The sequence below is a fragment of the Microcaecilia unicolor genome, chromosome 4 (assembly GCF_901765095.1).
Source record: "Microcaecilia unicolor chromosome 4, aMicUni1.1, whole genome shotgun sequence".
Classification (NCBI taxonomy): domain Eukaryota; kingdom Metazoa; phylum Chordata; class Amphibia; order Gymnophiona; family Siphonopidae; genus Microcaecilia; species Microcaecilia unicolor.
The window spans coordinates 209584345-209596339 of record NC_044034.1 but is presented as its reverse complement, the minus strand read 5'-3'; the positions used below and the strand labels follow the sequence as shown (position 1 = coordinate 209596339).

At 45.1% G+C, this 11995-nt stretch overlaps 1 protein-coding gene across 2 annotated transcripts in view; it reads right to left on the bottom strand.

Annotated features, from left to right (window-relative positions):
- Positions 1–528: 528 nt before the first annotated feature.
- FADS2 (fatty acid desaturase 2) overlaps positions 529–11995 on the bottom strand; it is a 119688-nt gene continuing 108221 nt past the window's right edge. Inside the window, exons 10-12 of one of the 2 annotated variants that reach the window (XM_030201183.1) lie at positions 5181–5260; positions 2986–3111; positions 529–2142 (exon numbers count right to left, since the gene is read on the bottom strand). In XM_030201183.1, coding sequence (XP_030057043.1) covers positions 2091–2142; positions 2986–3111; positions 5181–5260 — 258 coding nt within the window. In that variant the 3' untranslated portion in view covers positions 529–2090. The remainder of the gene's footprint in view (positions 2143–2985; positions 3112–5180; positions 5261–11995) is intronic. The other variant, XM_030201184.1, reaches the window with a different exon arrangement.

The window sequence follows — 11995 nt, the reverse complement described above, 5'->3', positions numbered from 1 at the left end:
TTGTCCTATACCACCGTTTCTACTTGACATAGATCCTGGGCTATCAATATTCTCACCCCATTTATTTTCTGTCCTTGCTTGTTGGAGTCATAAAGGACAGGGGAAAATATCAATGTTTGAATAAGTACTCGTACTATAGTGGTAAATGCATTTCCTGAATAAATCCACCCTTCATTTTCATCTGCATAGAATAACTAACACTTTTTAAGTGTATTTAGGTCTATGACATTCATAGATACAAATCTTACTGAAATCAGTAAGATTCAACCTCTTAAATTCTAGCCATCCCACACATCCCAATTGAATCACCACATCTGTCTCTACCATTCAGACGCACTTTGCAATTTCTGATTCCTATCACAGTACTTCATCATTTGCACATCCTTTTACTATAATCATTGCTCCTAAGAAAAGTCCAATTTTAGCTTTACCATCATGTTTTTAAGGCATTAAAAATCTCTTAGCTGTCCCTCAACATTGGAAAAAAGTTACATGTATCCCTGAGGTAGTGTGAAAGTTATGAAAATGGTTTGCTTGGACCCAAGGGACACCCAAAAAAGCTCTGACACAGACTTCTAGACCAAGGGAAATGAATCTCTATTCCATCACAGTTAGATTCATTCCAAGGTACACCTCAAAAGAAAAGCAGGAAGGAATAAAACAAGAACATTGACATCACGTTTATTCCAATTGTATGCAAAAAAATTACTCATAAGGGGAGATGAGGGCATAACGATGTGAGCACACTGCTTCGTCCCCTCATTACAATCAAATCCCTACCTCTCAGCATCGCTCACCTCTCCAGTGTCCATGACCATGAGTAGCTGGTGGAGGCAAACATTAGGGGCTGAGGTAGTATAATGGCTACCCATCTTTCCCTCTGGGCCTCATCATTGCTTCTATTTTCAAAGGCATTTCAAGTTTTTAGGATTTGTTCAGTAACTCTTTTGGGAGCTTACAGTTGTCATTTTGTGTTTTCCTTTCGATTGACAGCTGTTTACTTCTTCATTTAGGGAGATATCCAAAAAATCAAGTCCTCTCCTGGAATGATCAGACAAGGTGTGTGCTCATGGGCTTTTGGAAACTCACCATCAAGATCACTGATTTGCCTAGATTCCAGCTAATTAAAAAGCAAATGAAAAGAACTTAAAGAGCTACAGAGGAGGGAGGGAGATCACAGAAGAGAGGACTGGTATCGGGTAAGAAACAGATGAAATAGAAATTACAGGTGTTCCAAAACCTCTCCTCCAGAGCTTGAGGAGTTTGATTAGCACTGGGACTCACAGAATCACATACATTCCTAATAATCTGATAGGGTGAAGGGCAAGCAACTAGGGTTACCTATGAACTCCAAGTCATATGGATAGGCTGAGCCAGTCCTGGTTTTAGACTAGTGCATTTATGGATTGTATTTCCATTTTTATAAGAAACACAGGGCAATATCCATAGAGGCAAATAAAGACAAAACAAACTGATTCAGCCTGTTGAGAGCACAAGGAGCCAGAGAGCAATTTCAACATAAAACAGAACGAGAGAGTCTGCAAGAAAGAGATTAAGGCAGTAGTTGGTGCTGCCTGTACCCTGTGCTAATTACGTCTGATTATGCTGCTTTCTGAGGTAACCCTGCTGTTGAGCATTGTGTAAACAGAGGAAGAAGGGATGGAAAGGGAGAATCAATGGGTGGCAGGAGTGTGAGGGTGCAGATAATGAGAGAAGAAGGAAGCTCTGAATAATCTATCAACTATACTGAATCAATTAGTTCCCAAAGAGGTCCATTGCCGGCAGTGGACTTCACATTGTGAACATACAGCTTTCAATAATAAGGAATATGGGATGGAAGAAAAATCAGCCCTTTCAGTGTTTCAAAAAGGCCAAGCCTCGGAACGGAGCACTGGGCTTGCCCCCTGCCACTGCATGGGCTCCATTGGCTAGTTTGGAATTTCTTTCTTGCTCAAGATGAGACAGGGTCATGGAATTGTCCCCAGCTTCGTTTGTGGGTGAAAAGACCAGGGTACTCCTGCCACAGTGCACATAGACACACAAAGAAAATGCAAGTCTGGCAGAAGACTCTGTTCCTACATAATTCATCTTCATTTATGGAGATAAGCATCCAGCCAGAGGTCTCCAGACTTTTTCAGGGACCTGTGGAGGAAAAGAAGAGAGTAGTCACAAGTGGCTATTCTGTTTACAGATCCACATAGGGCTACATGCATCCGGTTCTACTGTAAGCCAGGTGACAATGGCCAAGCAGCAAAACGTCTGTATGAGATTTAAGAAAGAATGATAGTATAATAGCCTCACTTAGGAAGTAGATTTCACCAAAATACAAGGTCCTTTTATCTGTACAAGAACAGCAGAATGGGAAGGAAGGACTGAGACCTCAAGAGCAGCAGTGCCTGAAAACCTCTGGGTCTAACAGTCTGGGGCTTGTTCACTATGCTGTAAATGTACCAGATGTGGTTACTGAATGTATGTGCTACCCAAAGCAATACTGAAGGAGAAGAGAAAAGGAAACTAGGACAGGGCTTGCAACTTTGATATGTGGTCAATAGAAAGACTCTTCTTATTTAATAAAGAAAAGACATTGAGCATCACCATATCACTGTGCCATTGGCAGATGGATGTCAATACAGCAAAGCTTTGTGTATGTTATTTCTGGTCAAGCAGACACTAAGATACCTTTCTCACAATGCAGGAATTCTTCAACTGTTCCAACAAGAGAGACCTATAGCGGTCTTTCATTATACCATGCCAGTATGCTACTGGGATGACTGAAGAGCTGGCATGGGCCATGCGATGGTTGATGGTGGTTGAGAAAGGCATCTGGCAATGCCTTCTCAGTGGGATAAAGGTACTTACCAGCTGGCACTGACCTGATATAATTAGAGGACTCATCAGTTGATACTAATCTAATGGGCAGGTGGTCTGACTGGCACTACCAGCTGCTGGCTGAATAAAGAATTTCTGTGATAGAGTATCTCTTACGTCACAATGTCTTTGAAAGCTTTCAGCATAGGTTTCTCTTCATAATTCACACCATATTTGCTGCACAGAGATTTCACCAGGGGGGCAATCTTGTGGTAGTTGTGACGTGGCATTGTGGGAAACAGGCTGGAAAAGAGAGGAGAAAGCAATGAGCCCAGGGGCGTAGCCAGACACACAGTTTTGGGTGGGCCTGGGTCCAAGATGGATGGGCAGAAGAGCCCCACCCTGTCCCACAAGTAATTTGGTCTCGCCTTCTCTCACCTGCATGCCATATGATCTCTCAAACATCCCCCCTCTCCCGCATACCTTTTCAATAGCAGATTTCCACCAGTAGCGAGCAGAAACTTATACACACTGCTCATGTTGGTCACACAGCCTTCCCATGATGCAACTTCCTGTTTTTGCATAGGCAGGAACATGTCAGAGGGAAGGCTGTGGGGCCGGTGCGAGAAGTATGTATCGGTCACTGCTTGCTGCAGGCAAAGATCTGCTATTTACAAGGCATGCAGGAGGGACAGTTGTTGGGAGTTTTTGGCTGGTGGGGCTTGAGGATCCCTGCCAGCCACATCATAGGTGTGCTGCTACTGGATGGGCCTGATCCCAAAGTGGGTGGGCCTGGGCCCACCCGGGCTCACCCTTGGCTACGCCACTGAATGAGCCCAACTGCAGTGGCTGACCTTGGTAGGGAGGAAATATCATACCTTCTTTCACTTGAGTAATGTAACTCACTGGCTGTGCTTCCACACATTAAACTGTTATAGGTTATCTTCACTATGTCAAGATACCCCAGGCTCACATTGCATGACTGCACAAATAGCTCATACCCATAGAAGGGACATATTGTGCTAGAATTTTGAGCCATTATGCCTTGTCTGCAAAAAGAGAGAATGTTAAATCTGTCACTTTGAATAATAAAACTTTAATTTAATGAATGTTTGCAGATTGAAAAAGCTAATCATAGTTTTTATTATATATTTTTTGCCTTAAATTTCCTGGGATTATATGCATATTTAAGACAAAACTTGACATTCTCATGGAGTTGGATGAGATTCACCTGTCCTAAGAATTTATATGGAACCTTGAGAATTTTGGTTAATTAGACATGTATTAACATGTATTTTGCCCGTAAGTTGGACTTAAAAATGAAATCTGGATATTTGCATAAGATTATGCTGGTTATTTGATTATCATCCTATACTGAACACACAACTAAAGCCTAAGGGAAAAACAACTCCTTTAAGGACAAAAGGTACCTTCCCCTGCTGGCAGATTTGGATGGGATAAGGACTGGTTTACAGGACATGGGCCTGGGGAAGAGAAACAGGAGGAACAATACAGGCATTTTGAAGACAATATTCAGTTCTGGTGTATTCCCATCTTTCTTTGTATGAAGATTTGATCAGTGAGCTGGACTATTGTAATGTGTGGTCACTTTTTGTTGAGCTGATAAAAAAAGGCTGTATGAAAGTTATAGCTGGTCCAAAATGCTGCTGCTAAGACTATTTTTGACCTTACAGACTGGGAAAGGGCCTCCTTGTCCCTTCTCCCAGCAAAATTATATTGGTTACTGATTGAATCAAGGGCCAGATTTGGGAATGATTGATATTTTTTTTGTTGCATTTGTACCCCGCGCTTTCCCACTCATGGCAGGCTCAATGCGGCTTACATGGGGCAATGGAGGCCATGAAAGGCTTAATTCCAAATATCTTCAGAACAGTTTGTCCTGGCATGAACCAAAGAGGTGTATTAGGGGATATGCAGTGGGTAAGTCGTACAGCTAGAACTTTCTCTATGATGATAGTCATTACTGGAATGCAAGGCTGTTTGAATTATGCGAGGCTAAGGACTATTCAATTTGTAGAAAATTGTTGAAAACCTGGATGTTTTCCTCTGTTTTTCCCCCCGGTTACTGAGGGCCTCATTTAGCACCTTCTGTCTGGATTGACCTGGTAAAAAAGTGTGATGATTTGCAAATTTGCTTTATTTTAATGTCTTTATTTGTTATTTCACCTATGTTTTTTTTATTTCTGTAATCTGCTTTGGCTGGTTAATTAATCAAAGAGGCAGAATATACATGTTTAAATTAAATTAAAGGGTAGAGAAATAGAGAAGGAAATTTTGAAAAGCCAGAGAAGACAAGAAAGCAGGATAGGGAAAGAAAGAGATGAGAGACAGCATGGAAGGGAATTACTCACTGGTGCTCAATCTGGAAGTTCAGGTGTCCGCTGAACCAGTCATTGAAAAAGGATTGTTCAATGTTACATGTAGCTGCCAACTGCAGAGACAAGAAGCAAATGCAGGGAAGTTACAGTGGAAAAAAAAATGGATGTTGAAAATCCCAGGCCTGTCTGCTTGAGGGAGCTGTGAGAAATAAGATTTCTTTTGTTTATCCCCATACTCTCATACAGAATAGGGTGAGGTACACACTCATCTGCTCCCTTCATGTATTGACTTGGAGCTCTGATTTCAATAATGAAAAGGAAGACTGTAAGTCTCAGCATGCAATGCAGTAAATATAGAACTGTTTGCCTTATCCTTCATGACCAGGAAGAGAAGGGATGACCTGGTGGATAGAGCAATGGATTGCAAAGCAGGGGTCATATCCCACTTCTTGTACTAACATTCCTTGTGAACTTCTCTCATTGTCTCATATCTCATTCCCGTAATATCACATCATTCATAACTTCAATCACAGAAAGACATATATCATATGTCTTCATGCCTTCTTATCGCCCTCTAAGCTCCCATTGTTTCCTCCCAATGTTTGTGCTCCATTGTTACACCCCCAAGGACACTCCAATTGTTTCGCATAATTATACAAAATGTAATCCATAACCAATCTGTAACAAATTGTATTTCCAATATTTAACTCATATTGTAAGCCACACTGAACCCGCAAAAAGGTGGGAAAATGTGGGATACAAATGCAATAAATAAAATAATAAAAAATATGTCTATTTAGACTGTAAGCTCTTTTGGAAAGAGACTTATTGTAATGAATACTTATCATCATTGTACAGAGCTGTATATGCTAAAAATGATGATGATGATGAATATTATTATCGTAACTCTCCAGAGATTTTCCTGATTGGCAAATCCTTCTGTGGCAGCAGCAGCCCATGGCAAATGTTCATCATGGATCTACTTAAAAAGAATTCTATTCCACAAAAATGAAGTATCTGTTGAATATACATTGGCCATGTTCTTGCTCTCAAAGACATGAAGTAGTTTGAATGAAGGCTAAAGTAACATGCATGAGGCCATCCACTCTGACTATACATTTGCTCTTGGGTATAACTCAGGGGTCGGGGGGGGGGGGGGGGTTGCTTGTATTAGAGGGTATCCTGCTCAGGAGCTGAGTGACCACTGGGAAGATAAGTTGATTGAAAACATTAAGTAGTCAGGGGAAGCACAATCTATTAGTAGTGATTCCCCCCATCCCCCATATAATCCTCTTACTCTCTCCCTGCTCCCCCTGCAAATGCAGGCACATACATACACATTAAACTCTCCAAGCTCACCTGAGCATTGCTTCTCTGGGCAAGTCACTTAATCCTCTACTGCCCTAGGTACAAAATAAGTACCTGTATATTTTAAAGCTACTAGTCTCAGTCCCACTGCCAGCTCTGCTTCAGGATATGGTGGTAAAAATGGCATAGGTTGCTCATGTTATGCACATATCCTCCAATAAGAGAGTTTTAGAGGGATCAGGAGAGGATTACAGGTGTAAAGCTACAAATGTACCCTAGGATATGCTTTTTGGGGGCAATACTGAAAGGAATTAGGTGAACAAGCAAGTCATTATGGAAAGGGTTGGTGGCCATTGGGTGTAAAATTGTGGCTCATCAGAAGAGGCTGCTAGTGCTTGCCTTGTCACAATGGCATATGAGGTTAGTGCATATAAGGTTAATGGAGAAGCTAATGGCAGCAAGATATGACAAACATGATATTTGGAGGGATGAGAGGAAAAGATGCAAGAATATTTGAAAGTGTGTGGTTACAAATTGGTCAATTTAATGACAACTAAATCACATAGGTTAACTGGGGGGGGGGGGGGGGGGGGGGGGTTGGGATCCAATCAGATGTGTGGATGAAGTAGCCAGCAGCTCTTGGGGAGTTGGGGTGGGGGAGATGGTAAAATTGGTTTAGGACTGTTGGAACTTGTTGATGTGATATTCTGCTAGTAAAATGTGTTTTTGTTGTTGAAAAAAGTACATAAAATAAAGATTTAAAAAATGACAGAGGAGCTCTAGGCTCAGATCTTAAGATAGCTGACTGTCAGCCAGGTTAAAGTTCTCCCCCCACATGAACAATGTGATATATTAACAGCATGGGTGCAGTTTGACTGTTTCATTTGGGGGGGGCAAAGGATGGGGCGGGGCATATTAGCATATTCATTATTCCCCAAAAAAGCCAGCTCTTTCTCCCTTCCTTCCTTCCTCCATATTAGTATATTCATTTGCATATATATATATATATATACCCTTCCCTCCTCTCCTCTCCTGTTCAGCAATCTCTTCTCTCCTCCTGCCCTCCCCTCCTCTCCATCTCCAGCAATCTCTTCTCCCCCTGCCCTCCCCCCTCCTCTCCATGTCCAGCGATCTCTTCTCTCCCCCTGCCCTCCTCTCCTCTCCATGTCCAGCGATCTCTTATCTCCCCCTGCCCTCCTCTCCTCTCCATGTCCAGTGATCTCTTCTCTCCAACTGCCCTCCTCTCTTCTCCATCTCCAGCGATCTCTTCTCTCCCCCTGCCCTCCCCTCCTCTCCTCTCCAGCGATCTCTTCTCTCCCTTGCCCTCTTCTCCTCTCCATGTCCAGCAATCTCTTCTATCCCCCTGCCCTGCCCTCCTCTCCTCTCCTCTCCTCTCCATGTCCAGCAAGCTCTTCTCTCCCCCTGCCCTCCTCTCCTCTCCATGTCCAGCGATCTCTTATCTCCCCCTGCCCTCCTCTCCATGTCCAGTGATCTCTTCTCTCCAACTGCCCTCCTCTCTTCTCCATCTCCAGCGATCTCTTCTCTCCCCCTGCCCTCCCCTCCTCTCCATGTCCAGCGATCTCTTCTCTCCCCCTGCCCTCCTCTCCTCTCCAGCGATCTCTTCTCTCCCTTGCCCTCTTCTCCTCTCCATGTCCAGCAATCTCTTCTATCCCCCTGCCCTGCCCTCCTCTCCTCTCCATGTCCAGCGATCTCTTCTCTCCCCCTGCCCTACTGTCCTCTCCATGTCCAGCGATCTCTTCTCTCCCCCTGCCCTCCTCTCTTCTCCATGTCCAGCAATCTCTTCTCTCTCCCTGCCCTCCTCTCCTCTCCATGTCCAGTGATCTCTTCTCTCCCCCTGCCATCCCCTCCTCTCCTCTCCATGTCCAGCGATCTCTTCTCTCCCCCTGCCCTCCCCTCCCATCCATGTCCAGCGACTTTCCCTGCTCTCCCTCAGTTCCCTGACAGCCCTCCTCTCTGTTCCTTCCCCCCTCCCCCGGCGCGTTTAATCTTTTTATTTTCAGTGGCAGCGACGGCAGTGAAGACGAAAGCACTCGGGCTCGCCTCCAGCTTCTCCCTTCCCTCACACAGTGTCCTGCCTTCTGCGATGACGCATTTCCTGGGGGCGGGACACTGTGTGAGGGAAGGGAGAAGATGGAGGTGAGCCCAAGCGCTTTCTTCTTCACTGCCGTCGCTGCCACTGAAAATAAAAAGGTTAAACGAGCCTGGGTGGGAGGAAGGAACGGAGAGGAGGGCTGTCAGTCAGGGAGCTGAGAGCTGAGGGCGGGACTGAGGGAGAGCTGCCTACATCATTGCGCCGGCCCTGCATTTGGGGGGGGGGGCAAACTACGCCCATGATTAACAAACCATCTGGCTGATTTTTAAAACCATTTAATTGGCAAGGAGCAGCTCCTGGCTGGTTAATGGCACATCTCCCACTGAATATTGCTGGTTAGTGCTTAGTGGATAGCCGGTTGTATCACGTGATATAACTGTTTATCTGCTGATATTCAGCTCATGGCCAGCTAAGTTTGGCAGCCAAATTAGGCTGCTAAAATAGCTGTTACATCTTTGGCTAGTTTAAACTTAACTGGCTAGTGCTGAATGTCGGCTTGGCCAGTTAAATTTAAACCAGCCCAAAACACCCAGATATTCAGTGCTGGTCACTGGAAACAGTCCAGAATTGAATATCCGGGCTCAGTGCCAACTATGGGAGGCAGCTCAGCTACCTCCTGTGGTCTGAAAATCGGCCTCTTTGAGCTAGCTTACCCTGAGGTTGACTGTGTAGGAAAGCTGGGACCATCCATCCTTATCCTAAGCAGAAGCAGCAGAGCAGGGATGTCACAAAGTACTTGTAGGGGAAATAAGAGTCTTTGTAACATCTTTGAGCGCACTGCTGTTGCTGCTGCTGTGAAGTGGATGTGCCCATTATGAGAGCCCTTTTTAAAGGTAAGCTCATGGACTGGACAATTTTAATCAAAGTAAACTTCATTCAAAATTTTACAAGGCAATCATTAGACTTGTGGCCCATGCAATTATCAGGATTCAGTTTCAATGTACAGATTACAGTAACTAATACAGACAAATCAGTCATCTGAAAATTGCCCTCGCTCATTGTGGCTAAAAAGTGTGCTAGGAGAATGAACCCTGGTTGGGGGGGGGGGGGGCAGGGCCGGTCTTAGGCCGAGGCGACCGAGGCAGCTGCATAGGGCCCCGCGCGTCGCGTCTCAGTCAGCCTCTTTCCAGGGCCGGCGGCGATCCGACAACACGCTATTCTGCCCACCCTGGCGCCCTCTTCTCCCCCCAACCAAGGATCCTTTTTCTTTTAAATTTACCCTCTGTCGCTGACTCGCTGGAATCCGACTGGACAGCACAGCAGGCAGCGTCGCTGAAAGCGCTCCTCCCTCCCGATTCCCCCGATGTCTTTAGCAGAACACAGAAGCTCTTCCTGATTCATTCATTCTCAGTGTCCCGCCCGACACTGAGAATGAACGAATCAGGAAGCTTCTGCGTTCTGCTAGAGACGTCAGGGGCACTTGGGAGGGGAGGAGCACTTTCAGTGACGCTGCCTGCTGTGCTGTCCAGTCAGATTCCAGCGAGTCGGCGACGGAGGGTAAATTTAAAAGAAAAAGGATCCTTGTTGGTTGGGGGGAGAAGAGGGCGCCAGGGCGGGCAGGCAGTTGAACATGGGAGCAGGAGGGCAAGGGAGAGAGGACCTGGACATGGGTGGCAGGGCTCAGGGAGAGAGGGGGATTGCTGGATAGGGATGAATGGAGGGGGCAGGGGACAGAGGAGCATGGGAGGGCAGGGCTCAGGGAGAGAGGGGAATTGCTGGATAGGGATGATGAATGGAGGGGGCAGGGGACAGAGAGGAGCATGGATGAAGGGCAGGGCTCAGGGAGAGAGGGGAATTACTTTATAGGGATGAATGGAGGGGGCAGGGGACAGAGGAGCATGGGAGGGCAGGGCTCAGGGAGAGAGGGGAATTGCTTTATAGGGATGAATGGAGGGGGCAGGGGACAGAGGAGCATGGGAGGGCAGGGCTCAGGGACAGAGGGGAATTGCTGGACATGGAGGGCAGGGGAGAGAGGAGAAATGTTGGGCACGAATGGAGGGAAGGAAAGACAAAGGAAGGAGATGCACATGGATGGAGGGGAAGGGATAGAGGAGAAATGCTGGACATGAATGTAGGGGAGGGGAAGAAAGTAGATGCACATGGAAGGAGGGGAGTGAGGAGAAATGCTGGATATGCATGGAGGGGAAATTGCTGAATTTAAGGGCTGGATCGGAACACTTTGAAGGCAGATGCTGAAACTCGAGAAAGGATAGGGACAGGGCTACAGATGGTAGACAGGACACATAAGGACACAGGAGGATGGTGGACATGGTTAGAGAAAAAATATCAAATGGAAAGAAGACACTGCATAAAACAGAAGACACTGGGACCAAAGCGAATAGAAAAACCAAATGATCAGACAACAAAGGTAGAAAAAAGTATTTTATTCAGAATTTATTAATTGGAATATGTCAGCTTTTGGAAATGTGCATCTGTGATATTTTGCATGTAAGTTTCAATTTTTCTAGTATTGCTGCATGCTGAGTCTGACTTCTTGAGGTAACTTTCCAGTTCAGTATTTTGCCTTCATATCTGTTGTGTCATGTGTTTTTCATGTGTGATCAAGGTGCAGTATCCTGCTAGCATGTAGCATTTGCAGCCCTTTTTGTCTTGTTTTTTTTACGAGGTAGTGTATTGGTGTTTTAGAGCCTGGTGTAATTACAGTTCTGCCTTTCCACGCATAAGGTTGTGCTCGTCCTGTCCTTGGAATTAGTGCTGTTATGGTTTGGTAAGGTTATGAGTGTGTTTTTGCACAAGTTTGTGTATAGTGTTTTGCAGTGGAGAGATTGTGTGTCTGCACCTCTGCCCCTCCCCCCGGGGTTATGAGAATTGGAACTACTAATTGTAGTGGACTTGAACTGAATAATTTCTGGGGAGGGGGAGTTTCATGATAGCATTGTGCTTATTATTTCAATCAGTTTTTCTGTACAAGTTTAGCTTCATTTGTCTTTATTTGAAATTTCATAAATAAAAAATTTTCTAAAAATTGAATAATATTATCAATGGGGTGGAGCTGGGGTGGGGCGGGGCTAGGATGGGGCAGGGCTAGGATGGGGCCCCACCAAATTGGTCTGCATAGGGCCCCGCACTTGCTAAGACCGGCCCTGGGGGGGGGGGGGGGGGGATTGAAAATGGTACATGTACATTGCATTTTAAAATCTGTACACATTATGTTCCATGAAAAAGTGACTATGATTGTTTTGTTCCTATAGCAAACTTCAAAGTGAAAAAAGGGGCTTATTTTTGCTTTGAAAAATGGGGCAATGTCCATGGGGAAAAAGTACTCCTGGGCTTAGTCCCAAAACACATAGGGGTCGAAATTCAAAACAATTTAACCAGCCAGAAATGGCTCCTGCTTGGTTGAATTGCTTGTTTCCGGCTAACCGCTCATTTTCAGTGGTATTTAACTGTTTAGTGACCCTGAAAA